Consider the following 26408-nt stretch of genomic DNA (forward strand, 5'->3'; position numbering starts at 1 on the left):
GTATAGACAGTGTTTTATAATCATTTATTTACATATTGTGATTTTTGTTTGTACATGATATCAACAATTTTTTATTTACACTAATGATGCAGCGTTTGTTGCCTCGTTTTTCATGATATAAAAAGCGGCTTGTTCATAGAATCTTGTACAGTTTGACAGTATAAAATTTAGTCATTAATTTTATATACGAGTGCAAAACTTGCTTGTAAAGATTCATATTCCATATAACGTCCTCAGACTTCAAATTGTTTTGTATCGAAGATCTCCTTACGATCAGTTTCATTATTGTTCACGACCTCGTATACTAATTTGTCGTAATACATATATATCTTACAAATCTCTTAATAGATTATGGGTAAGTCGAGTACGAGAGCTTGGATGTAACCGCCCTCTTCCACTTCCTGCTAGGTATCACCAAGAGCAGAGGATACAGCGTTAGCGTGTGTCAATGCTGTCCATAGAGGGCTATGATCCACGGATAATGGTACCACCGATTTAGATGGTCGTGGAGACCTAAATAGAAAGATAAATAATTAGTTTAAATTAATATTCTTTTACAAATATGACATCTGTTATAAATGCATTCTAGATATTTTCGCAAAGTTGCAAGTTGCAACTTCTAATGATATATCGGTAATGCAGGAATTTTAAATATTAAGAAAATTTTCTAGAAACAAGTTGATGGAAAAAGAGGCAATCTTTGTTGCGAATGATACATGATTCGTATGAAATCTTTTTCTCGTGTTTAATTTAAGGAAATAAGAATGATACTTCAATATGTATTACACGTACAGAAAATAAGAATCTGACCTAGGCGGTACCAAAACTGGATGCTAATCTGGACTACTAAGTTCCAACGCAGAGCTCTGTTCAGGATCCGATCGTTCTTCAATGACAGTGTCTAGTTCCAGTGATGGAACAGGTCTACATCTTCGATCGTTTCGCAATAATACTGTTCTCGTTGGACGATCAATTCCAGCTATCGCATAAAAATATATACAAATATGTATTAATATTTCATAAAGGTTCTTGATTATATAGAGAATCTTGTCTAACAATACTGTAAGTGAATTTTTAGATTATCAATAATAAAGATTAATACCGTCTAAATGCATTCTAATGTCAAGATTATGTGGTAAAAGTTATTAATTTGATTTGTACAGTTATTAACAAATTGTTGTATACGAAATGCGTCGAGATATACGCTGCATAGGCTCGCATAGCAAACAGTTTAAAGTCATGCGACTAGAACTATGTTAAATACATAAGAAGTAAATACATGCCTTTCGATTAAGATTAAAATGTAGCCAAGCTGCATATATTATTTGCATAAAAATGCTCAACTTTTCTTACTTTCGATTTTCATGATTGCGTTGGAAATCTTAAGCTGTTGAGGTATAATATTCGTAACAAAGTATTATTTAAATACACTTAAATGTAGCCTGCATGAACAATCTCACACGAATTGTTTTTATCATTTTTATTCTTGTCCACCCTTTTGGCGAAACTTCAATTAAGTTCTGTAAGTTGTCTTCTAAGTATGCAACGGTAGTAGCGGCGGCGGCGGCGGCGGCAAATGATTATGCATTAAGTAAAAGAAACTATGGTTGTTCTGTGAAATTCTAAAATCTCTAGAGACCAAGCCAAGCAACAATCAGGTTGATAAAAAGCTTTACCTAAATCCTCTTTCGATGCTGCACTTGACGGGATAATAAAATAAGAAGTATGTATTTCAGTTTGAAGATTTTTCAAATGGATAATTTATATTAGGATGCTGCAAATTAATTTTGCGATCTAGGTATACAACAAAGTTCGAAGAGCAAACATTATCCTTTGTACCATCGTCCGATAACTATGTATTTCCTATTAATTAATACCTTCATGCTTGTATAGAGTAAGTAGTAACTAAACCGCCTATTTATCACATTTCAGAGGCTGTAAATCAAGAGTTAGATTGCCATGACTGGTCGCGGTGGTCGTGTACCATCAGAGTCAGCCACACATCATAGGTATCATACTGCGTCGGTGTTCGACAAACAAAATACGCGTGTCTGTGTTCCATGAACGTTTTACTATTGTTATGAGTGTAAAGTAACATACTTGGAAAAGTTCAACGTTATATTTCGGGATTAGAATTTAGATAGAGTAAGCAATTGAAAGCTATGAAAAATCAATAGAAACTTATAGGTTTGGTCGCTTAGTTTCTCAATACTTTGTCAAAGACTAAACGTTTTTAGTCGTGTAAACACGAATACGATTAAATTCGAAATATCTAAAATCGGCCTATGAACTCGGATATTCAGAGCAACGTTCGATCTGGTTTAATGCGTCTTCCACTCTCTTTGTATACGTTGCACATCTGTGTGTATGAATGCGTGTATATATATACGCCCCATTTATAAAGGTATACGACTATACACGTGTACGTGACTATATGTAGGAGTCTATTTGAATATACAGGTACGGATAAGTATGTATTCAACGTTTCTGGGGAGAAAAGCGACCACGGAGTAGCGGTTGTTAAAGAGGTTAGGGGTGCTACACAATGCGAACGCAAATGTTTTGCGACCTTAATCCATTTTCGTTATAAAATTGCTTTCAAGGGTGTGTACGCTTTAAATTCAAATTTAATTGTAGCAGTGATTTTTAAAATAAGGGGACGGCAGACTCGATTTTATCGTTGAAACTTACCTAAACGGTGGACAGGACTAAAACGAACGAGACTGAGTGCTCCGTGATCTAGATCACAATTCCTTCTTCGTGCTCGCTCTCTGGCGAGCTTTGCTCTTCTTCTTAAACAACAGATGATCATTAGTACCAATAATGGAAATCCGAATATGCATGACATTATTGGGATGACGATAGTCTCTGGATATACTAAAAAAACAAAAAAAAAAAAACAAAATAATTTGTAATTCAATCGTGAAGATGTGTTAGAGAACGTTTATGTGTAAATTCTATTGGCTTCGCTATCAGTCGAGTTACTAGATCTAGCAATAAGTATTCTCTTTATTCTCACGTTTGTTTCTTAAGTTTGTTTTCATGATTACCATGTATTAAGCAAACTGAGCAAATACAGGATGAGGGATAAAATTTACTATTTCGCAAACTCAAGAAATTGTCGAGTCGAATAACTGTGTTAAATCTTGAGACAAATATGGAAGCAAGAATCCCATTTCTTTTGTTACCGATATAACATTTTAACAAACATTACACCGTAATAAATACAAAGCAGAAGTGACATTTACAATGAATGTAACTCTTAATAAAAATTGGAACGAATATTATGAATCTTCTAAACAACAGTTTAGACTCCAAGTAAATAAAGATGTTTCATTCAACAGGATAGAATAGAAGGGATAGTATAACGGTATGGTTGTGTAAATATACGTTGAATAATATAGCGATGTAATACAAATATTTTTTATTATAATCAAGACTATGTTATCTCGTGTAACAATATCATTTTAAACTACAACGTCAAAATAATGCTTTAACGTCACTTTTCCAGTTATGCGTCTAGACGATTTGTAATTGTATTAACCTTTACTCTCCGTTACTCTTAGACCCTTGAGATTGGGAAGCAATTACTTGCCTGGTTGCTTCCTTAAGTACGACGAAGATATTCTCTGTCACAAAAGGACTTTAACGAAATATTTCATCCTTTCGTAATTCTTTGAACTTTGAAAAGTTATTGGCTTTTGCGTCAGGTAATCTGATAATTTGATTTGTTTCCTCTCATATAGTTCGTGATAATTAAATTTTCGCGTTATCAAAAAATGAGTCATATTCCCATGGATTCGGTAAAATTGAATATTATTGTTCGAACGATGCTTGGAACGATTGTTACAAGTATTACATTCATTGAGAATGTGCATTACGTTTTATAAAAAATTTATGCAAGCGTGTTTTCACCTGTTGGATAAACTAGAATTGTTGGTCTCTTGGATTGTGGAATCGTTGGCATTGTTGGTCGACCCGCTATCACTTCGGTCGACATTTTGCTCTCGATCTGGAAGAAGATTAGCTGAGGGTTAGTCAGGGTTCTGGCATAATGAAAAAATTGATCAATAACAACGATTACATCTTTCTCGCAAAAATCGTTCATTGTTCAGGTGTTTCCGTTTGTTATGCTTTATCTCATAGAAATGAAAAATCAAAGTAGCCTCTAGCGTTCCGAGGTCTTTTAATTCCCTCTTTGTTCTTTTTATTTTTTCCAACGAAATGAGGCCGAAAGAAAGACTGCAGCAAAAAGTATCAAATTCCAGTGCTTTGAAATTTCTTCCAATAGTAATTATACCTGTACGCCCTGTCCCTTTATCCATTCCACACAACAGAAATATACATATTGTGTGCTCTTTGATTTCATTTTAAAAACATTCACCTAAATTTTACCACGCAAACGTAACAATTATAAACATTCCGTCACATCGATATACGAAAATTATGTTATTTTCCTAAAATAAATGTAATTTACAATTCTTAAGCAAATACCGTTTCGCGATAATCTGCGATATATATTCATCGTGAAAATATAGAAAGCAAACCATCGCTAGTTTCGTAGGATTAATTTAAACAAAGCACCAGTTTACGTGCCATCGAACAAAGCGTGATATCTTTATTTACCTATTTTATTAAAATAATGATTTTTTGCGATCGTTTAAATTCCACGTACACGCCCCAATAGTTGCAATTTCTGCCGCTACGTGTCGCACATGCAGTGATTAATCAAAATGGCGAGTGTAAGCGCGGCGTGTATAAAGTAACGGGCGGTAATAGGTTTATCTCGATGAGAAGCGATTCTGTCGCGGTAATTTTACGTGTTCGGGTAATATTTTCACTATGACAAATGTTTTCGATCGCGTAAGCTCGTGTGGCGATTGTTTCAGCGAAGTGATCAAACGAAAACACATCCACTCGTTCCCGCCACTTTTAGCGTGTTTCGACTTTGCAGGGGTCTAATCAAAAGCGACATATAATCGAATTTTCGAGGTAAGACATTCGCTGTTACGTAAAATGAACGGGCATTTACGCAATTCTTTAAAATTGAAAATAAAACTGAAAATTGCATTGGCTAACGACATATAAAGGCGTACAAGTGTACGTAAACATTGTCTTTGTAGTAGTCGAGAGGAAAAGGCTATTTACTTCGGTTCCTTTATCTTTGTGACGTTCCTCCGGCTGTTCTTTTCTCCCTCCGTGCTCGGAAAAGCAATAACGTTAGACGTATCGGTGTGAATATCAACATAGACAGAAAGCAAAAGCTCTGTACAGACCTTTGGAATTTCTTCGTTTTTGTATTCCCTGCGGTATTGCGAATGGACTTAATTCCCATTGGCCCCGAACCACAAAGAGTATAGAGGACCATACTGGTCTCAGTCTTTCGATTAGAGACGCGTGTGTACTCGAAAGAGGAAATTAAGTTAGATTATTCCTTTTCTCGTATCTCGCTACTAAATTTGGAAATGTGAATTTCTTTATTTTCGATAGATGTTTTCGTTCGCTATGGAGATCGGAGATCGCAATAATCAAGTATATTCGTCCTTGTGTTGCAATTTCGATTTTTTAAAGATATATATATATATATATATATATATATATATATATATATATATATCTTTTAAAAATCTTTCCTTTTTCCAATATATATATATTCAATATAATAATATATAATAATATAATAATATAATAATATAATAATATAATAATATAATAATATAGTAATATAATAATATAATAATATAATAATATAATAATATAATAATATAACAATAACAATATAATAATATATGTATAATATATATATATTGGAAAAAGGGAAAAAAAGGGGGCGTGTGATGAGTCTTGCTGCTAGTTGTCCATAGTTGTCTTATACCAGATGATGTTTGTTTATGGGAATGTATTGCAAAAGTTAACAAGTGATGTCGATGATCGAGCGATCGAGATGTCCATGACGATGAATTTAGGTTCGATAACGAATACACGGCCAACGGGATGACGATTGCGATTAGCAACTCGATGCACGCGTTCACTGGGCTAATCGAACTTATCGGATTGCACCTCGGTCCAAGTGGAACTGCCCTTATATACTCCTCTCCGTATTCCTTAGGATAATCTCTGTATTTAAGGAGAGTTATTTAATTACTTTATACCTCTGTTAGGTAACACGCCCCTCCCGTGACCGTGGCTACGTTCAGTAACCCCTTATGTCGCTTCGAGCCTAAGCCCACTGTCATAAATCTCGGACAATCGTAATTGACTTAAGTCATAAACAGTTATTTCTCAGTTTTATTGCTTAAGTACGACTATAGTAAAAAGTCTGGATTAAGGTATTAGGGACCTTCCCAAATATTCCGAAAGAAAGGGTTCGGCGTCCCTTCATCTCCGACATATATAATACATATTCCATAAACCTGAATTTTCTTTTATTCTATGAATTACGGTATACACAGTATAATTTAAGCAACCGTACTCCTCGCGTGTTTAATTAATTCGTTGCAGAGAATGGTACTAGACTGGTTGGAGCAAACGAATGAATTTCATTTCTCTTCTACCGCGTTGGATGTAACTCGTTAGCTATCGAAGCAACACGGAAGAATGGCTCGTTATTTTTAAACCGCGTCAGATATCAGGCATTTCCTTTTTGCTTTTAACCTTCGACTAGTTTTTGTTGTATTGGCTTGTCGAATATTACCTCCATAAATTGTCCTACATATTCGAGTTGGATTGAAAAAGGCTGGCCGGGCAGCAGCCCTTCGGAGGGCGAAACTCGATGGAAGGACCCTGTTATCGTAGCTCAAAGCGCCAGTTCCGAAATAGCAAACTATTCTCCATTCGAGAAGGATCACCTCTCCTTTTTTCTGCCATTACTTTATCTATCGAAGGATACCAGCGTGAAAATAGCTTGACCTATTTCTTTGGCCAGTTTTCCACGTACATCCATGATTATCATCACGTTCCTTTATTTGCGCCCGCTATATATAGATTACGATGTTTATAAGACGCGCTCAGGAAACACCGTTTCCGGTTAAATGCTAAATTTGTTCACCCTGGAGGGTATTGGATCGAAATTTTTGGAGTGCCTCCAGAACAAAGATCACGATGTTTCTCGCAGTTCCTCGTTATCTTTGGACTTCCTTTGTAAGACGTTCTGCGGCATACGAAATTTATCCGACGCGGTGTGAAAATTCAAAATCGTATCCAACCGAATTCAGGATTCCGCGGTGTCCTTGCGCGAAAGTAGGTCGTTTAATTTTCAGCGAGGCGCAACTCCAGTTGACGATGTCTTTATGAAAAAAGCAGATGGAACTGTTTCGTAATCGGCAAACTATTCGACTGGATTTCGCAAGTTCCAGGGGTTTCGGAGCGGTGGGCTTAAATGTCGGAGACCCGTCGGGATACTTATCGATCTTCCAGTATGTAGACCCATACTGAGTTTTATTGCTACCCGGCGGAATGTCCTCGCCTACTGCTTGCAGAAAACGATGTTCAAACGCGTAAAAGCCGTGGCCGTTATAGCCGTGAGGAGAAGTTTCATTTGCATTATCCTCCAATTATCCCTGCCTTATCGTCGTCTTCGCAGCGTGTCGTTCCCTTTTCCGTCTATTTACCAGTCTGGCTTCTAGCACAGTTAATTTAGCAAATCTGTGGCTCACGAGGAAAGCCAGATTCGACTCGAGTCACGTTGGATCAACGTTATTTACATACGTACTTATATGCTACTCTGGAGTACACAGGCCGATATACCGCGCATTATTAGCAAATTATTTGGATTTTCTCGTATACGGGCTCGTTACAAAGCGACTAGATTCGTATTAATCATAGACTGGTGAGTGGCCGCTGCAACTGCGCTTGAAACTATGTTTTAACGCAGCTCGTACACCGGTGCGCAATTATTCAGTAGTAATACGCGAACAAGCGAATTTTAGTGAATTTCAAAAGCAAATACGCGCGTGCATGCTTACAATACACCCTATCAGAATTGTTTCGATTTTCTCCGGACCGTGCAACGCGGCTCGTCGAATAATTCCGAATAATTCAACCGCGATGTTAGCCAAAGGATTACACCGATTTACCGTAATTAGCGCAATGTTATGTAAAAACTGATACTATTTCATCGATAGGCTGCCGCGTCGGTATTAAAAGGCATTACAGACGCGCTGGACTTTCGCTTCATTTTCATTTCGAACGATCATTAGCGCGATTCGTGGTAGACTGGAGATCGGTAGGCGGATTACGCTAATTTCTCGAGTCGTACTCAACCGTCCACATACTGGCACCATTCTCTGGAAATCCGTACGAGGTCTCAGCTCCAGTACCATAATTTTCCATCGAAGACTGTTTAAGGGGGACGGAGTGGCCGATTGCCATCACTTTTATTCTCAGAGCTTCCATTAATTAAACCTCTCGCGATTACACAGTAGATAAGCTGCCTCCGCTACTTTCCCTTCTCATTCCCGCAATTCCATCCCCTTCTTGTTGTTCGTGTACCTGGCCGATCTTCCGTTAAATCACAGCAACGCGAAATTTCATCTTTGACCTTTTCAAACTCGGAGGATGAAGTTGGAACGCCTTAGGAACACGTAACTCGTCATTTAAAGCTTCGTGTCGCGCGCCAAGCGGAAGGTCGTTTTGTTAAGCTCCATCTTCATTGACGAGCGAAGCTTCTAATTAAACTATCGCGTAGAATTTCTACGAGATTTACGGACCACTCTGAGCATTGCGAACATAATTTTGCTTGTTGGTTAAAATGTTATCGATAAAATGTGTCGATAAAGGCTTCGCAGTTGTTAAAACAACGTATCGACTAAAACCTAGTCGATTCGCAAGAGGACCGCAACGAATATTATGCGTCGCTTTTGATGAAGTTTTGTACACGGTAAAGGAGCAAAATGTAATTTGTCCCTTGTTCGGTTATTTCTGGCAAATTCCTACATTTACGAAATAACCTTGCAAAAGGAATTTTTGAATAATTATACGATTAAAAAATATACTCCCCGTTATAGTATTAGGTTGTCCGAAAAGTTTCTTTCGTTTTATAAGGAAATAATAGACGCACAATGTTTCTTGTCTTATATTAGTTTATTGAATTATGCACGAACATAATAATAGAGATGTAACGAAATGGATCATACCTAATTCAATAAAATAATATAAAACAGAAATTGTTGTTCATCTATTATCACCTTATGAAACGAAAGAAACTTTCCTGACAACCTAATAGTTAAAATTGAGCGAATAAATTTCTCCCATAAATGTAAAAAATTTTTTTTTTCAAAGAGAAAACACAGAACGTCACTGTTTCACCAAGCCAAAAATATTAATAAAACTTAGAAATCATCGCGGATATTACGTTTCGGCGTGCTCGAAATATCCTTGTTTGTGTATAGATCGCGTGGAATGGTACATTACGAAAACTTGTGCCGAAAGGGTTAAGTTTAAGCCAACATCTGGTATTGGTATACATTGAAATTTTGACACTAGTCGACCGCTCGGTCACGTTAATGGAACTTTAATTTCAGCGTTGGTGCTCCCTTTAACCTTTTATCGCCGGATGAAATCCTGTAGAAAGATCGTGCACGATCAGAGACAAAATACTCTCGCAAAACTAAAAAATAGGGCAACGCGTTTTCGAGCTACGAAGGATAGCATAACTTTTGTCGTTAGATATTTCGAATATCGAAACATAAAGCAAATATTTCTCCTTTCCTCTTCTCTATATTTTTCATACGTTTGTAAAATTTGATCATTTCGCAATACCTGACAATATCCGCTTGTTAATTCCACGAAATTTAACGCCAGAAATTTTATTGATCGAGCACGTGTAAAGCACTCCGACTCTCCGAGCACGAGAAAAATTAATTAACGGCTTGGAGTATTGATTGCATAGTTATAATTGAATAAAGAATGCTGTCGGCAAATTAATCGAATTTCTTGCCCAGTCAAATTTACAGTGTAATTGAAAGATTACGTGGAACAGGCGTACAATTGGGTTAAGGTACAAAGGAAATCCCGCTTTCGTCAACTCTGTCTACGTAAAAACGAGAAATAAGTAAGCAATTTGACGCAAGGAGAAGAAAATTCATTGGTTACGTAATTATAGAATTAACGATGTTCTCAACGCGTTAAACAGAAACTCGCTAGATCATCTTTCCCAAACTGATAACTTGCTTCGTAGAACGATCTAAATAATCACGACAGTTTATGGAACGTGATGTAAAACGCGAGAGGGGATTACTTAATCCCAGCTTTTACGAACGAAGTCTAAAACCCGATCGATATTCGGTATCGTGTATCAAATTGCGTTCTCATTGTGTCGTCGTTGATATCCTTGCGGTTATCTTGTTAATTAAGCATTTTATCAATTATAGAACCTTATCAGGCTGATCGAATAGACGTCAGTCTTTTAGTTAACAGTTAAATATGCAGATGAAATTACAGAAGATACACGTTTACTCGTATATCGACGCGTTTTCGATCGATTTGAAAAGTTAGCGAGTACGTTGCAGTTAATTGCATAGATAAGTCAATCACCCTTCGATCAGCAGAACGATTCCAATCAGAGAATTTGGATTATATTCTAACTCGTTTCTCTCGATTTCGCGTCGAATTGAAGCATTGCAACAAGATCGATCGGAGTATGTTTGCAGCATGTGCGAAGGAACCGTGAAACGCGATACGATATATGCCAGAGGGAACTTGTCTTCGACCATATTCTTTCTCAGCAAGAAATTTGTCCTGACATCGAGCTTTTGCATTTCTCTTTTTCTTCTTCCCAATACGAACAGATGGAAAACGACAAAGTATCGATAAAACAGTTGCAGATAGCCGGAAAATCTGAATCGATGTATATCGAATAATCGTAGAAATTTCTTATATACAACTTCTCCACTCGACGCAGCATATCTTCAATCTGCTTCGATCTCTTGTAAATAAATAGAAAGTCTGAATTCTTATTTCGAAGCATATGTAGCGTCTTAGGACGTTTCGATTCGAAGATGCCTCTCGTAGTTGTTCCGCCACAAAGGATTAACACTGTACGACGCACATAATGTAATAAACCCTGGGCGAAGCAATTTCGCTGCTACGTGCAACCTACAACCGGCGACAAGTTCAAACCTTTCGGTAGTATAAACAATATAAATATAAAATACCCTCGACTGGTATAAATAGACTACCATGTTCTCTAGTTAGTCGAGCGAATAAATTAACGAACGAATGGGCATAACAATTAGTATCAGTATCGCGGTATCGCGCAGTCTTACGAGTATCATCAAGCTTGCGATTAACTTTGTATTCTACATTTTAAAATACCTGTAAATGTAGTTAACGAAATCAATTCGTCTCGTTATTAATTTAACCAACAACACGTCACACCGTCCACCGCAGACGCAATACTCTGTTCAGATCCTAGTTTCTCTGGCCTTGGCGATTATTTGCTTCTGGTAATCGAAACCAGGTGGTGCCTATACGAGTCTAGTAATGACGTTTAGTGGATTTGGTTATCGGAGGTCCTTTGTCTACTTCTTGTCAGATGCAGATCCAACGATTGTAGTCCTGTAGCCTTGTAGCTTAGGACGACGGTAATGGCGGCGGTGGCCCGAATTTCGTTATGAATACACCTATCTAGCTATATCGCTGCGATAAGGTTCTCGCTTAACGAAGACTTTTTGCAGAGTAAATGGCACAATGGCGACCTACGTGCCAACTTTCGAATATCTTACGAGGGCTCTTGTTACTCGTTGAAGCGCGAACGAACCGTCACACTGTTGTCTGTAATTCAACGAACCGCGCGTGCCCTGATTTCTGGTCCGCAATCGGAAATGCTTGCTCCCAGGACAGCTCTTCTCTTCCGCTCGACTCACAGATTCGAACGCTTTGATCGGAAATTTACGCTTTTGATTCGATCCCATGGTCGAACCGCGGTTGCTGCGTAGAGTGGATAATTTTCAAACGATTCGACGAAATATATTAAAAGCGACTAGACCGGTTTAATTAAACGACGTTGGCGTTTTCATAAGAAATTATATCCCCGATGAAAAGATACTTGTTGTAGTTTGCTTCTTTGTGCGTTCCGTCAGTTTGTCTCGGTTTTCCTCACTACAGTAAAGGAACAACAAATATTTTTCAGTTTGCGCCACTGCGATCTCGATATTTTATGCGTCTATTTTATAGTTACATATTATTTCCCCGTGGCAATGGGATAGCTTCGCAGCCTCTGGAGATTCTCGCGTTAGCCAAGGGACGAAAAATTTTCAAACTCTTTGCGACTCGAGTCTCGGAAGACGAAAGATCGTGTGTTCGAATTTCTGTCGTGCGAGAAACAACGGAGAATTCCTTATATCCGACTCGCTACAGATTTTAAACAGAAAGCCACTCTATCTTCTTGCACAGAACATTGCGTGCTCGGTATTTCGAGAACCGTATTCGACCTCTATAAAATTCGGTCGACTCGATTTAAAAACGTTCGCACGAGCTAATTCCTTCCGCGCGAGATTTTCTAAATCGCGCGGTAAATGATTCGAGTTATTCGATCGTACGCATTTTCATCGATCATCGCTCGAAATATGGAGGAACGGGGGGAAGCGTTAGGGACTGCGATGGCCTGTGATATTACGCTCGCAAATTGATCGACACGACAAGGCAGCGAACGTCAAAGAGTGCGAAACGAAGTTTTATCGACAGTCCAGTCGATATTTTAGTTTGGTATCCACGTTATGTCATGACGTCGTTCTTGAATGAACGCTTCGTGTTTTTTAACGGGTGCGCTAACATTGGCCGAGACGTTCGGTATTGGTAGAAAATCGACAAAAAAATAATTGTTGGTACGTTTGTGCGCGCGCAGTCGATGCATTTTCAAAGCACGCAAGAACGTAACGATTTATTATAAAAACATCGACCATTTCTTTGTCAGCAATATCCATAATACGTTTGTTTAAACGCGTTTCTTCTATTTACGAAAGCTTTTATTCTCTGTCGACAAAGAATAAAAGAGAACTGGAACCTGTAAATCTCTGTAAGAGCAATATCTTCATCGACAAATATTTTTCTCGTCTATTGAATCGCCGCGAAGAAATATTACTTGGAACAACGTATCGCTTCCATTCGGAAGTGCATCACGCCGAATCGCATCTATGCATAAATCCAGATTTCTGGTCGTAATTGGTAGGTACGTTGCTCGAAACTCGAATTTCAGAAGTTTAGTCGGAACATAATCGCAGCATGGTCCCTCGGTGTGTCGTAGCTCGTAATACAGACTCGTCGCTCATTTATAATTTTAGTTTATCGCTTGAAACACAGTCCGATCTCGTTTCGCAAACTCCGAAAGCACCGGCTAAAGTCTAAGACACGCTTCTCTTGGCGAGGTTAACGTTCAAACGATTCAGCGTTAGATCCCGTTTAGAATTCCAACGATAGAAGAAAATATGCTCGAGACCGCTGCAGTCTCGCATTCCTTGGATAGAGAATGATGATATCAACGGTACACGTTATCCCGATTGCTGTTTTACAACCGTGATTATCGTTATTGAAACAAACGTTGGCATCCTAGTGGCTCTTTCTTTCCTCGTTACTCTTTTTAGCATAGTTTTATACCACTTTTCTCTTCTTCGGTTCATGTGAAATTCACAATTCGTCGAAGCAAAGTATTTCGTTCGTCAATTCGGTAGTCGCTATTGTTCTTTGGTTTGAGTTACGTTTTCCAGAACGTGACTTCTTTCGATTCGTTGAATCGTCATCTTCTAATAACAAAATTACGATTTTCATGGTAAAAATATTTCGAGACGTGGAATCGCAATCTTATAGAGAAAAAAAGTCTGCAACTATCGATTTTTCGCGTCGCGACCGACCAGAAAATCCAGAGTGGCGATAACTCTTACTCAGAGCCTAGACGATATTTCGCTTGTTTTTCGCCCGGTACACACGCCCAGCTACGAAGCACATGTACGTGCCAGGTGCTTGTATTAAATAGAGAACAAGTACAGCGTGGGCTCGTATCGCTGTACGTAAGTACGCGCTATAGGTAGCACGTGTGCCGTGGCGTAATTTTCAGAGACCGTCGTAAACCTTGGATCCATTAGACGATCCCTAAACGTTTGTGTAACGTTGGAGTATTAATGGTTTTAATAGCCACTTCGCCACATCCTTCACGGTTAGTTTGCGTGAATTTTCAGTTTACACTTTCGATCAATCGTTTACCGTAATCTATTTAAGTCAATCACCCGTCTATTCTCCGACGAGTTTCATATATCTTCGTTCGTACGCTGAAAACGAAAAGTATTAGATAGAATATTAATCTGGCGTTGGCAAATAGTCGCTCGATCGCGAGATGCTATTAATTTTAAATACGAATAGCTTGCTCATCGTGGTTCCCAGCACGCTGTGAGCTCGTTCCATTAGCACTGAAATGGTTAATTCGACGAATAATCTGGCGAGTGAGCGAACAATTATCTGCCATTAACGTCTCATTGTTCGAAGATTATACTCGATTATTTAACTTATTTGCTAGCGAGTTTTCCTGTCGCTAACGCAATCGCGATATTCGTTCAGAGTTTTCCGAATGACAACGTCGTTCGCAGCGGATAATAGGTTATTTGAAATATTACGATTTCAATCGATAGTTAATCTTCGTCGTGACAAATGAGAGAGAAATACGCGCGTTCTATTCCTTCAATATGTGTCGCGAGCGTTGTTCGCAAATTGTCCAACGAAGAATTAAACGAAGCGCATTGACGCTAATGCGTCGGTACTTTCCGGAAACCCATCTGAGTACAACGACGGTAATATTCTTTCCATTTGGCCGACTCGAAATAAAGTTGCGCGAGGATATATCATTAGGAAAGAATGCGCGTGCCGGAAATATTAAATTCCGACTCGTTCGAGCGAAATTAACTCTAATATCGCGGATAAGGTCTTTGCACTTTTAACTCTGTCTCTCTCTCTCTCTGCGTCTTTTAATCCCATCGCCTTAAAAGAGTAGCCTTATCGGTATTCTTTCTTTCTCAGCACGTATTGAAGCTCGTGTAAAAGTAGTAAAAGGATTTCGATATAACCGAGGGATATTGCGATAAACGATACTAGTTTTTCGATGAATCTTTGATTTTTATTCAGAGCCTGGCAAAAACGAACGCGGTACGGAATATGAAACTTGAAATTGGACAATTGGAAAACGAGAGAGCGTTCTAGGAATAAAATATCTATCGTAGCTCGTGTTTGCAATAACTCCGATTATAACGACGCACTGTTTCAAACGCGTTCGACCAAACGAACTCTTGGTTCTTTCGTAAGAAAGAAGACCACACACTGTTGATCCACCCGCAAATATTTATGGCCCACTAGTCACGCCAATGTTCCTTGGTTCGATTAATTGCGATTCATAAATTCTCCGCAAGTTTATTGGAATTTTTCACGACGAAGGTTGCGAAGGTGGAATAGGTCGGCGAGAAGTATCGTCGGCACGTAAAATTGGAAATTTGCACGCGTATTCTCGTTACCTTTGCAAATCTTAGATCGAGTAGTTTCGTTTGGAGGCTCGTTAAGAGGTGGACGATTATAAAATAATTGCAGCAACTTCTTGCAGCGTGTCATGAATTTCAAGCGTTCTACGGAAAGAGAGAATGGTATCGATAAAAGGGGATGATAATAATAGGAACCGAGTAGCGGGATCAAATAAGCTTAATGGACTAGTTTTTATGTTCGTCCCAGCGAGGATCATTTGGAGGTTCACGGAAATGCCCGAAGATGTGTCAGCGAATATAAATGTACCTTAATCGCGTCGCTCCCTTCAACGAGGAGAAGGAATAATTTTTTACGTTTCTATAAAAATGTTAAATTTACAACGTAACTTTCTCATATACTTGTCTCTCGAGTCGCATCGTCTTTCATCTTTATCGTTACGAAGAACATCGATAAAATTTTGCACGTTCATTTCTATTTTGTTCCAATTTACGAGGTTCGTTTCCAATCATATCTGACCGCGTTGTTCCGTATACTTTGTCGTTGGAAGTTATACGCGGTTCTATGGACTATTGAACTCGAACTAGCTGCAAGATTTCATTCAACGTATCCATTCGCTAAACAATAATCAAGTATGCGAATGATATTCCGGCGGAGCCGAGAACAATGCTCGATCAGTTTTCGTAGCGAGTACGCACAAAGAGGCAGTGTAGCTTTGTGTTTAAATTATAGCGATAAATTTACCGGCAGAAATGCGAAACAGTTTGTCTCGAGAAAGTTAAAGTATGGTGGATGTACGATTCCGTGACAGGGCGTATCTCGTGAATAGAATTCGCGTGCCGTTCAAATAAATTGCTTTTGCCGTTAAGCAAAGCTCTGTCGCATATTTTATGAAAGACGTTCAAATCGTTACGAAATTTCGCCGAGGGGCACTATTTTTTCTGGTACTTTTTCACTTTTCTACCGCGTTATTCTCTACGCAGGACATGGTCGGTATTTCGATTTAATTTTCGTCGCTTGAAACTGTCGCTTTTCCATTTATTTATTTATGTCTTTTATCGGTTTCGAGCGAATCGTGCAGTTTTCACGTCGACAGATAGAAAACCGTTTTCTCGCCTTGTTTTCACATTCCGAGAAACATGTAAAAGGCGCAATAACAGAGTTTTTCGACGTTGTCTTATTTCAGTGAAATCGTTGAAATCGATCGTCGTACGCGCCGTTTCGATAACACGTGCAAATTCGAAGCATTTTCTTTTCCCGAAGATTACCGCTGTCCTGTGATATCAACAAAGCGGGATATAGCAAAGAATGAAAGATGAAAAGCAAACAGAAAATGGGAGCCAGGCTAACTGGTGGGTCGAACGAAAGAATTTGATCACGGAAAAACGAGACACGTCGAATCCTTCCGAGATAATATTTCCGAGTCCTGTAATAGCTCAGGCTTTATGAGAAATGGTGGCGCGAAAGTTGAACGTTTATAAGATCAAGCAGAGATCACGGCTTGAATTCAGAAACACGTTTGGCGCGTTGTGAATCACTGATGTGACTCTCGACGGATTTTCGACGAGTAATTTGCATAAAATGTTTAGGGTCATGGTCAGAATAAGAAAATACTCATTTCGGGTACTAACTTTTCACAATATCACGATATTTGATTTATTCATGTTTTCTCCGACTTATTTCTCTTCTTCGCAAACTTTTTTTCCAAGCGAATGCTGAAATAGAATTACCTTTCGCGAAGTGCTTATTCGCCGTACAATAGCATTCGCGGTAACGCAAGATAAACACGAAATAATTCCATCGTTGTAAAAAGATAACACGTTGTCGATAGACTCTTTTCACGAACGTATTCCAAGCTGTTCAAACTATTTCAAACGCTGTTGTACAATATATATGACTAATACAGATTTTATCTGCACAGTTAAATATATAATTCGAATTTATATCTGATAAATTCCCCACACCGCCGAGTTTAACTTCGCATCTATCGTGCGTTGTCTATGCGATCGATCGATTTGTTTAAATTTATTCTTTCGCTAAAAAGAATGATTTAATAAATTTCACGAAAGCCTGCGTGTAATTTATGAAGCTCGTAATAAACTTACGCTTGAATCGCAAGTGCGATGTTTATACCGAAATTGGTTGATACCGTATTTATTAAAGTTTCCAAAGAACGAACATATTACACTGAGAAAATAAAAGATGGCGTGTACGAAGAAATTACGAGTTTACTTGCCACGTGTCAGAAAATTTCTGCTATATGTTCTACCATTGGCCTAGATAACTTCACTTTCGTCGCTAGGTATTCTTCCTTTATTCGTCTTTGACCTGGCGCGTAATCGCGCCATATTTTTGCAACCACAATTATCAGTCCGTGAGATTCCTTTATCAGCGTGTCCTTGGAACGCTAAACCAACCATTCTTGACGCTTGCAGCTAAATTACTCGGTGAAACCAGTGGAGCGTGATTCGTCGAATGGTGCTCTGAGCGCGTGAAAAGCTCGCGTTTTAAGAATGCTTCTATATGTATAGCCAGAGGCATTTTTTACTATAGTACGGGCCTCAAAAAGAATGCACCGCGTGTCCCTTGAACGAACGGAAGACGAAGGAAACGAATAGCTACGTAGCTGTTAGGACACGTTGCGTCGTCTCGTTAGCGCGATTCTGATTTACCGAACGCGATCCAACGGTTTCGAAAACTGGGTTAACGAGACCATAATATCTGGAAGAGAGGCTCTCGATGCTCCGTCGATTAGCAAGTTAAAAAGAGTCATCAGCTCGGTATTTCTGATTCGATCGATCGAAACTGCGTGTGTAATCGTCTCGAAGATCAAAGCCTTCGTCGACGCATTTTCGCGAGAAACACGACGGTCAAATCGAAGGATAAAAATCGACAGTCAACCCTTTAACAAGTAATCCGAATATTCTGAGAAAAGACCGTGTTTTTTTAGCCGAGGTTCGTTCTAGACACGGTACGAGGTTCCCAGCGAGTTCCAAAGTAGATAACGTCACGGGACGGATTCTCGATCGGAGAGCTTACTGCATGAGATTTGAATAGGCGCGAAGAAATCCATCGAGCGAGGAATAAAAAGGACGTTGAATCGGAACAATGAATCGCTGATATTCGCTCGAATAAATCTATCGGCTTCTATCTTCTTTCCACTAGCGAACTTTGACCTGCAAATACAATAGATCCCGCTATGGCAAATCGAGGAATAAAACGAGAAAGATTCGATGCCTTCTCTATCCTAACGAAGGTAATTGGCGCATAAAAACTAACCACATTGATACACTCGCCTCGCCCCAATGAACTTTAGCTGGCTGATTCGCCTTTGACAGTTCCATCTCGGTAAGAGGCGGTAAATACGCGGACCAGAAATGCGTTAATTAATCGATATCGATAGAGGAAGTAATATGAAATCGAGGTAAATCGCTGTTCCAAGCATTATACGAAGAAGACGGATAGCTTTCTCTCCTTGTTTTCTCAAGCTTTCCCGTTTTCTCCTGGCAAGAAGAACGAACGCTTTTCATTCTGTCTGCAGTTGATAGCACCTTTTCAGAGGCGAACCACCGTCTAATATCACCGACTGATGCGCCACGATGATTATATGAAAAGATAGGCGAACGCGATATCGTATTTTCATCGCGAATCGACCGCACGATGTGATCGGTTAGTAGGACATTACCAGGCGACCAATTCATTTCCGCGTGTCCAGCCGATACGAAAAAAGGAAGTCGGTGGAAACGAGGAACGATACAGATGGAAAAGACAAAACAGGACGAACAGAAACAGTTGGAACGTTTAGTTTCATCTATCTCGGCGTTCCACAACGTTTCGCTTTTCAGTTGTCCCTTTTTACCACGTGGAAAAGCCTAGCCGATTCTATTATATCGTACTCGGCCATCGATCCACGTTGCGCTACTTCCGTTCCCTTCGTTCCCTTTTCTTCTGCTCCGCCGTCGCTCACCGCCTCCCTTTCTCTCTCTCTCTCTCTCTGTATCTGCTGTTTCAGCGATATCGTATATCGGGTTCTGCAAGTGTACGTGATTTTGATCGTGCCGGTTCTCGTGACCGATTCACATAGTCGCTATCAGCGCAGTTCGTTTAAAGTAACTAAGAGCTTCCTTAATGGACCGTGTTAAGATTCGCGATCGATATGAACGGTGTCGCTTTACGTGTCATTAACGCGCGAACGCGCCATCTGTAACGTCGCGATTTTCGCGTTATACCCAATGGATGCGCCCACGGTGGATATCGTTAATTAGGTCTCTTTTCTTTGAAATACTATTTGCAGATCGTCCCATTCGTGACGATTCTCGCAGTTGTAAACGGTACTCGCGTCCAAAAACCACGAAACCAAAAAGAGGAATCAAAATCGTTGAAACAGAACATTGTAACCGTAGTCTCGTTAGTCCCCCTCACGATGCTGAAAATAGGGGTTGTTTCTCTGCCTCTTCTGTTTTCTTGCTTTCACTCGAGCATTTTGTAAAGGATATTTCTACCCAACCGGGTCGTTCTCGAATCCCATCTACGTCAAACGACATTCCGCTTCCTATTTCATGGCGTTACGGAGCAACGCTGGATTATTGCTAAGGTTTGAACGTTGAAAGTTCCAGGCTTTGTTCGTTCTATCCGTTCCTTTTTCTTATTTTACGTTTCTATCCGTTGTTCGGTATCAAAGGAATAGAAAATAGCCCGGCAGGAAATTTGGAAGCTGTGCGGTTTTCCTGGACTTTCGAGCAGATGTAATTAACTGTCTGCACATGTACATATGTATCGCGTTCGATTGTACGACGTGTACCGAAATGGCAGCGAAACACAGGGGATCGGTTTCCGTCTCGAGCGAGGAGACGACAGCTGCGTTTCTATATCGGCGGAATTAATTAAAATTTATTCGAATCGATTCCTTGGTTAAGCATATTTCTGCCGCGTCTGCGTCGAAACAGTGAATATCGAAGAATGGCTAGAGGCAAGGGAGAAAATACAATTCCCGGTTCTCGTAGTTGGCGAGGCATTGTTCGTTCAAATTTTTAATTTAACCAGAGCAAACGTGTAGCTACGATATCGCTGCGTTGTTGTATTTTTTATCTTGTTCAGAGTACGCGTGCCACGTACGAACTAATTCGTAGAAAGACGACCTGAAATTCTCGCACGGATGGTAACACATTCTTGTCGAAGGTTTCGTCCCTACAGAAAGGCCGCCGCCTTTTCATCCTGAAATATGTATACCAATTTTCTGCTCTGGATACGCCACCGTATCTTGGCAAATGTTCTTTAGCAAGAATTTTCTTCTTTCTTCCTACGTCTTTCATCAATATGACACATTATGGATTAACGTTTCGCTCGCGTCGCTTCGTAAATATACATCGGCAGGCGTAATCATTTTTTCTAAGGGATATATTTTGCGATGTGCTACGCGTGCAAAAATTCCCGAATCCCTTTGTTACTTAGGGTATTTAATATTTAACGTTTAATATTTAATATTCTTTTCGCGCTCGAATCTTTGTCGTTCGAGGGCTTTCAAGGGATCAATGAGAATATTCATGAACCTTCTCTGGCGCATTATTTCCTCTTAAATTCTTCAGAATCTGATTTTACTGCAGGTTGAAAGGCTGAACTTTCTGCCGATCTTATCATTCACGATTCCGTCGATTCAGACAGTTCGCAGAATTAGAATTTGACGTTTCTTATTCGGATCACTCGGATTTCTTAGATCAAAGTATCGGATGTATCTTGGGTTTCGATAAAATTCGTTGTTCTCTATATTCGGAAACGGAAATCCTGTTCTGTGTATCGATTGCCTCTCTTTCACACTATGCGGTTATCCTTTTGACAATAGCACATAAATGTAACATTTATTAGCACACAAAAACAATTTATCCTCCTTTGGAACGAAGGTGAATTTGTAATCTCAGTCGCGATGGAAACTACTCTCCTGTGTCCTTTCTCGTCTTTATGCGGAGCCTTATTAATAACCTCGTTCAGAGAGTAAGTGCTAAAGTCTGTAATTCGTTCACGCGTCGCTATTGTTCAGTTTCAATTACAAACCAGAGGAAACAGATGTCTATTTCTTCTTTTCCGCTGTTATTTCTCGAAATATGGAAGTTCGCGCGAAAGAAGTGGAACAGACAATTAATAGGAGCAGAAAACGAACGTTGCGTGTAAAGAGAAAAACAAGGTTGATGCACACGTCGAACTTCGAAAATTGTAGATTATGGCGCTCGGATGACCCATAACTAAGCAAGTTTATACCAATTGTACGGGTTTTCGCGTTCTCCCGGCTTCTAGAAATTACTTCTATCAGCGTATTAGACGTTACGAGGCTTTCCCCGCGAAAATTCTGTTTCTTTTTTTCTTTTTTTTCATCGAGCTCGATAATCGCAAGATCGTTAAAGGACCAGAGAGTTACTTATCAAGTTACAAAGTTTTGGATGAGAGAAATATTCGTATAATTTTGATATCGGCAAAGTGACGTATTTCGAGGTAAATTTCTAGAATTTACGGATGATGACGAAAGTTGCCGTCTTATCTAAGATAAGGATATAATTTCAAGATGGAGGAACGATTATATGGTTTTGAAACAGTTATATCGTAATTACTTCGGACTCTTATTAGACTCTAGCGGTGTTTAGCGAGTGTTATTAGCGAAAAGCGCATTGCAATTTGAAGGAAAGCTTGGTCCGTTGCTGGCCTACTTGTTATCGCGGTTTATTCATTCTCACTTAGTTTGCATTCCACTCGGAACGTGAAATATTTACGTTTCGGTAGAGGAAAAGTTTCAAAGCGAAATTTGGATTGTAAATGGAAGAAAAATTCAACGCGAACCATTCGAAACTCACGAAAAATATCTTTCCGGGCAAATCGGCCAACGGTCGAGTATATTTTCGGCAGCAGCTACGACGTCGCGCAATCTTTTCTTGCGTTTAGATGATCATTTCTCTGGACGAGCGTGTAAATGGAAATAAATTACGGAGGAGGAAATGGAACGATATATTTAGGGAATTGCTCGTCTGTGCGTTACTAATGTTTACGACGCTCGTGATAAATTAAGATTGAATCAAGGTGTATGTACGTACTCGGGGGAAATTCGACGGCGCATCGCGTATAATTTGCGGAGAAAGGGAGAATCGAAGGAACAGAAATCAATATCTTTAATTTCTTGTTTCGTAGAGACAAACCCTCGTGCACGATGGAAGCACATAGTTACAGGGCGCGACGTGTTTACTGTCGGAAGGAGAAAATAGAAAGGGAAAGCGGAGGATACCCGAGGCAAACGAATGAATCCGAAATCTTTGGAAAACAAGAACGTTACTAATAAAAGTTAGCGATTTATAATCTTATTGCTAGCGTTACGAGCGTAACGCTGGTTAAAGCAGGGCAATTCTTAGAGACGGAAAACACCGAATACGATTCCGACTAGTTGTTAGCAATCGGATCCGCCGGTCTGACGAAGTTTTAACGAAGTTCGACCTCCGACGAAGCGCGGAAACAAAAACGCGAGTCAAATTAAAGCTCCGACTCGGCTTTCTCGTTTCACCCCTATCCCTACGAAATTTAATCGCACGCGGATGCGAGATCTTCCCGTATTTGTCGAAATTTTCTATACGCGTTTAAGGCGCGCTCCGAGTTTCCGCAACTTTCTGGCCGAAACGAGCGCGACGCGATACGGTGATTTGCGTGATACGAGGTGATCCCTTGAAAATTCGGCTTGCGCCGCAGCCACGTTTTTCCCTTCTTGGACGGAAACGATGCCCAAGAGTGTACAGAATCACCGAATTCGAGAATCGCGCACCGCCACTCGCTAACCTTGTGACCTCGTCTCGGTCGATTTTAAATGGAATTTCACTTGAGTGGAACTCGAAACTTGGAACCATCACGAGTCTCGATAGAAACAGGAAATTACTTTGTGAAACCGTAGCCTGCTTAGCAAAAAGTCTTACCATTTTCACTATGGACCAGCGAACGCGGAAGCACGATGGACGTAAAATTATCGATTGACAAGCATCGGTCGGTTCGCGTTCGTCCGATTCCTAAGCGATACGTACTGTCGAATTAACGCGAATGTATATGGAGATGCGGCCGATGGTCGATTCGCGCAATAATATTCAAACGGTCCTTCTCGCTGCCTACGTATCGATTTCATTCGGCTGGAAAGAACGAGAGTGGTCGAGCTTCAGATAATTAAATCGAATCGACGATGCACATAGATAGCGCACCGAGTCCCGATCTGTACCTGGTACTCGACCAACTCTTTCCAAGAATATCTCCGACTAGTTGCATCGACCGTTGCATACTACGTGGTATACGCGTTTCCTTTTCACTGCGGGTCGGCTCGATCGAAGTCGCTCGTGTCCCTTTTAATTTCGAACGCACACGAAGATAAATGGCCCGAATCCTGTTTTAATAAAGCAAGCTGCTCATAGTTTCCAGATCCAACGTATCAAAAAATCCGTCTGTAGAGCGTTTATTTATTCAGGAGTATCGCTGGAGCGGCAGCGATCGAACAGCCGGCTGATTAACATATTCGCACAAACGGAATTCTTTAGGAAGAAAAGGAAAATATTTAGGGAGTATCTTCAATCTGATCCATCTAGGGAGAATATTCAGGAATATCTGCTCGTACGAGTAGAATCCTAAAATTAGTTCTAGAGCGAGCGACTTTTCATTATATTTTATCTTTACGCATTGTCTAGTAGCAATTATACTTTGGCGTAACGAGAATGACAGATTTTTTTTTTTTTTTAGTATACATTTTATCCTTGGAGAGAACTTGATCGAACGAGTGGTTTCCTAACATGATACGAGTAGAATTTAATAAAGGTAGAAAGAAGGGTTCGAGCGATTCGTTGATATAGAGATGTGGAGGGTGTGTCGATGTAATCAGGTCGCGATATGCCCAACCACGAGGTTGGAAAAAGGCAGACAGAGCCGTGCGTTTTAAAATGTTGGAACACATTTGGATTATCTAGTTTATTCGGTACGAAAATTCTCCAAAATTAACGCAATATCGATCGCGGTCGAAATTTTCACGAGACTCTCGTAACCTTCTCATTCTAACGACGCCAACGAGTACACTGGAGTAAATAAAACGTCGAAATTAATGCCATTCGAGCAATAAAAATAAAGTACACGCAGAAATTCGTAAACGGGCAAATTTCCAGGAAACGGAATAAGTTCGATAGATGTAAAGGTGGATTATTGTATTGTTATCGATAGATCATCGAACAACGGCGTACGGAGAACAAAGCGCGGGTCCCGTATAAAACAGCCGGTGTCATGAATTACCAGTGAAATTGACTATCGAAAGCCGATACATCAGTATGAAATGCGGGGACCCGAACAGTTGACGCTAAGCTGCGTCGATGAAGCGAAAAGAATATGAAACGATGGTTCCACGCGTACGAACGACGCGGCACACGCGACGTCGTTATAAGCACAATCGATTCGCTAAACTCGAATGCCGTATCTTTCGAAAACGTTTGAAAGCGGTCTCTCTTGTCCGTTTTTTGCGGCTATCTCGCGCCAACGACAACGGAACAACGAACGCGTTTAAGCAATGCTCGTACCTTCGTGTTTTGGCTGGCAGACAATTTATACGGTGTAAACTGGCCGGATTGTGCACGTTTTTCCGATGCTAAATCCCCGGTTTTTCATCGTTCCAGCGATCGAACTTGGTCGAACTTGGTCGCACTTCTGATGACAATGCAGAGATTCATTGACCGATTCATTGACCGGTGAATATCTTAGATGAACAGTTGTTTCTCGGCTTGGATGGATCAACGGATAATTCGTGGATCAGGCCGCGATGATCGTCTTTAAAGTTCTATATGGGCCGAGTTGTGCGATATTTATTAACGACAGCGTTACGATCGTCTTCTATCGATAAATACGATCGCCAAATTTCTTTCGGTGCGTTGCTTGTTGTATTACTGGCAGGAAACTTTTTTCGCTGGTGTTTGTATTTCAAGTTTATTCCAAACTTGGATTTTAGATTCTTCTCGATGACACGCGTTTCTATTTATTCTATTTATTTCTGAATCGATGCGACGTCGTAGGAAGATCGAGAGGCGTACGTTGCTTGCTCGCTTGTCAGCGGCACGATGTACCACGTCAGTGTGTCTGGGAAAGTTGGTCGAACCCTGAGACTTGCGCGATCTCGTTACTTCGAGTCGAGTCACGTTTCGCGTCACGTTTCGCGTCCTGTTCGAAATACTTCACCGCGACCAAATTTCACGTATCGCGAAGGCTGGTCCTACCCATGAGCGATTGATCGTGGCTTCCTTCGAGCTTCCAGAAAATTTGATACGTTTCACTCACGAGCGAAAACCATCGTACATCGTAGCTTACGCGAGCGGTGAAATTGTTTCCGCGAGCATTTCGACGATATTGAAATCGGTAATCGATTATTTTCGGAATATTTATCGTTAATCGGGTGCGAGCGAAATAAGTTTTTGGTATTTCGAAAACACTTATCTGCAAGTTGGGATAGCGACGTCACGCGAAACCTCGTGTCTTTTGATCGATACTGGGCGATTCGTGTTTCGCGTGCTCGATCTGCGACGCCTTTAGGCCAACTGTTCGTGAAAATGCGGCTCCTGCTGCGCGCCACGTTCCCCGCGCCTGCGCCACCACCAATTTCTTCGATACTCTCCTTTACGTGTTTTCGATATCGCGAGCTTCTGATTAATTCATCTTCGTTCAGGTACCTTGATCGACGATTTCCTCGAACTGCAGTTGCTTCCGTCGTCGCAGCCCCTTTCTGCCTCCTTCCACTTTTCCAATAAAGCTTTCCCTTAACTTTGGACCCGTGTAACAGTGTAAATCGTCAAGATGTAACGTCCGTGTGTCGCACGTACAATCGGCAGTAAAATATAGCAGCGAAAGCGTTAAGATCTTCCGCTTCCGTACCTCGTTAAGCAGTCCTTGCTCCAGTAACTCGTCGAAAATAGGCCTGT

At 40.2% G+C, this 26408-nt stretch overlaps 2 protein-coding genes across 4 annotated transcripts in view; both read right to left on the minus strand.

The window, feature by feature from the left end:
• Window positions 1-26031, minus strand: LOC132905500 (uncharacterized). 3 transcript variants are annotated; one of them, XM_060956834.1, is made up of 6 exons: window positions 25020-26031; window positions 3916-4012; window positions 2692-2877; window positions 1677-1694; window positions 793-979; window positions 1-513 (listed from the first exon to the last, which is right to left on the minus strand). In XM_060956834.1, exons 2-5 carry the CDS (start codon window positions 3998-4000, stop codon window positions 834-836), a joined length of 435 nt encoding a protein of 144 aa, XP_060812817.1. In that variant the 5' UTR covers window positions 4001-4012; window positions 25020-26031; the 3' UTR covers window positions 1-513; window positions 793-833. The 3 variants fall into 3 exon arrangements, with proteins under 3 accessions (XP_060812817.1, XP_060812816.1, XP_060812818.1); XM_060956833.1 differs by having other exon boundaries at window positions 811-979; window positions 25020-26028; XM_060956835.1 differs by lacking the exon at window positions 1677-1694 and having other exon boundaries at window positions 811-979; window positions 25020-26025.
• Window positions 1-26408, minus strand: part of LOC132905256 (homeobox protein extradenticle) — a 119889-nt gene that overhangs the window by 44893 nt on the left and 48588 nt on the right. The window lies entirely within an intron of this gene.

This window comes from Bombus pascuorum, chromosome 3 (genome assembly GCF_905332965.1).
Source record: "Bombus pascuorum chromosome 3, iyBomPasc1.1, whole genome shotgun sequence".
Lineage (NCBI taxonomy): Eukaryota > Metazoa > Arthropoda > Insecta > Hymenoptera > Apidae > Bombus > Bombus pascuorum.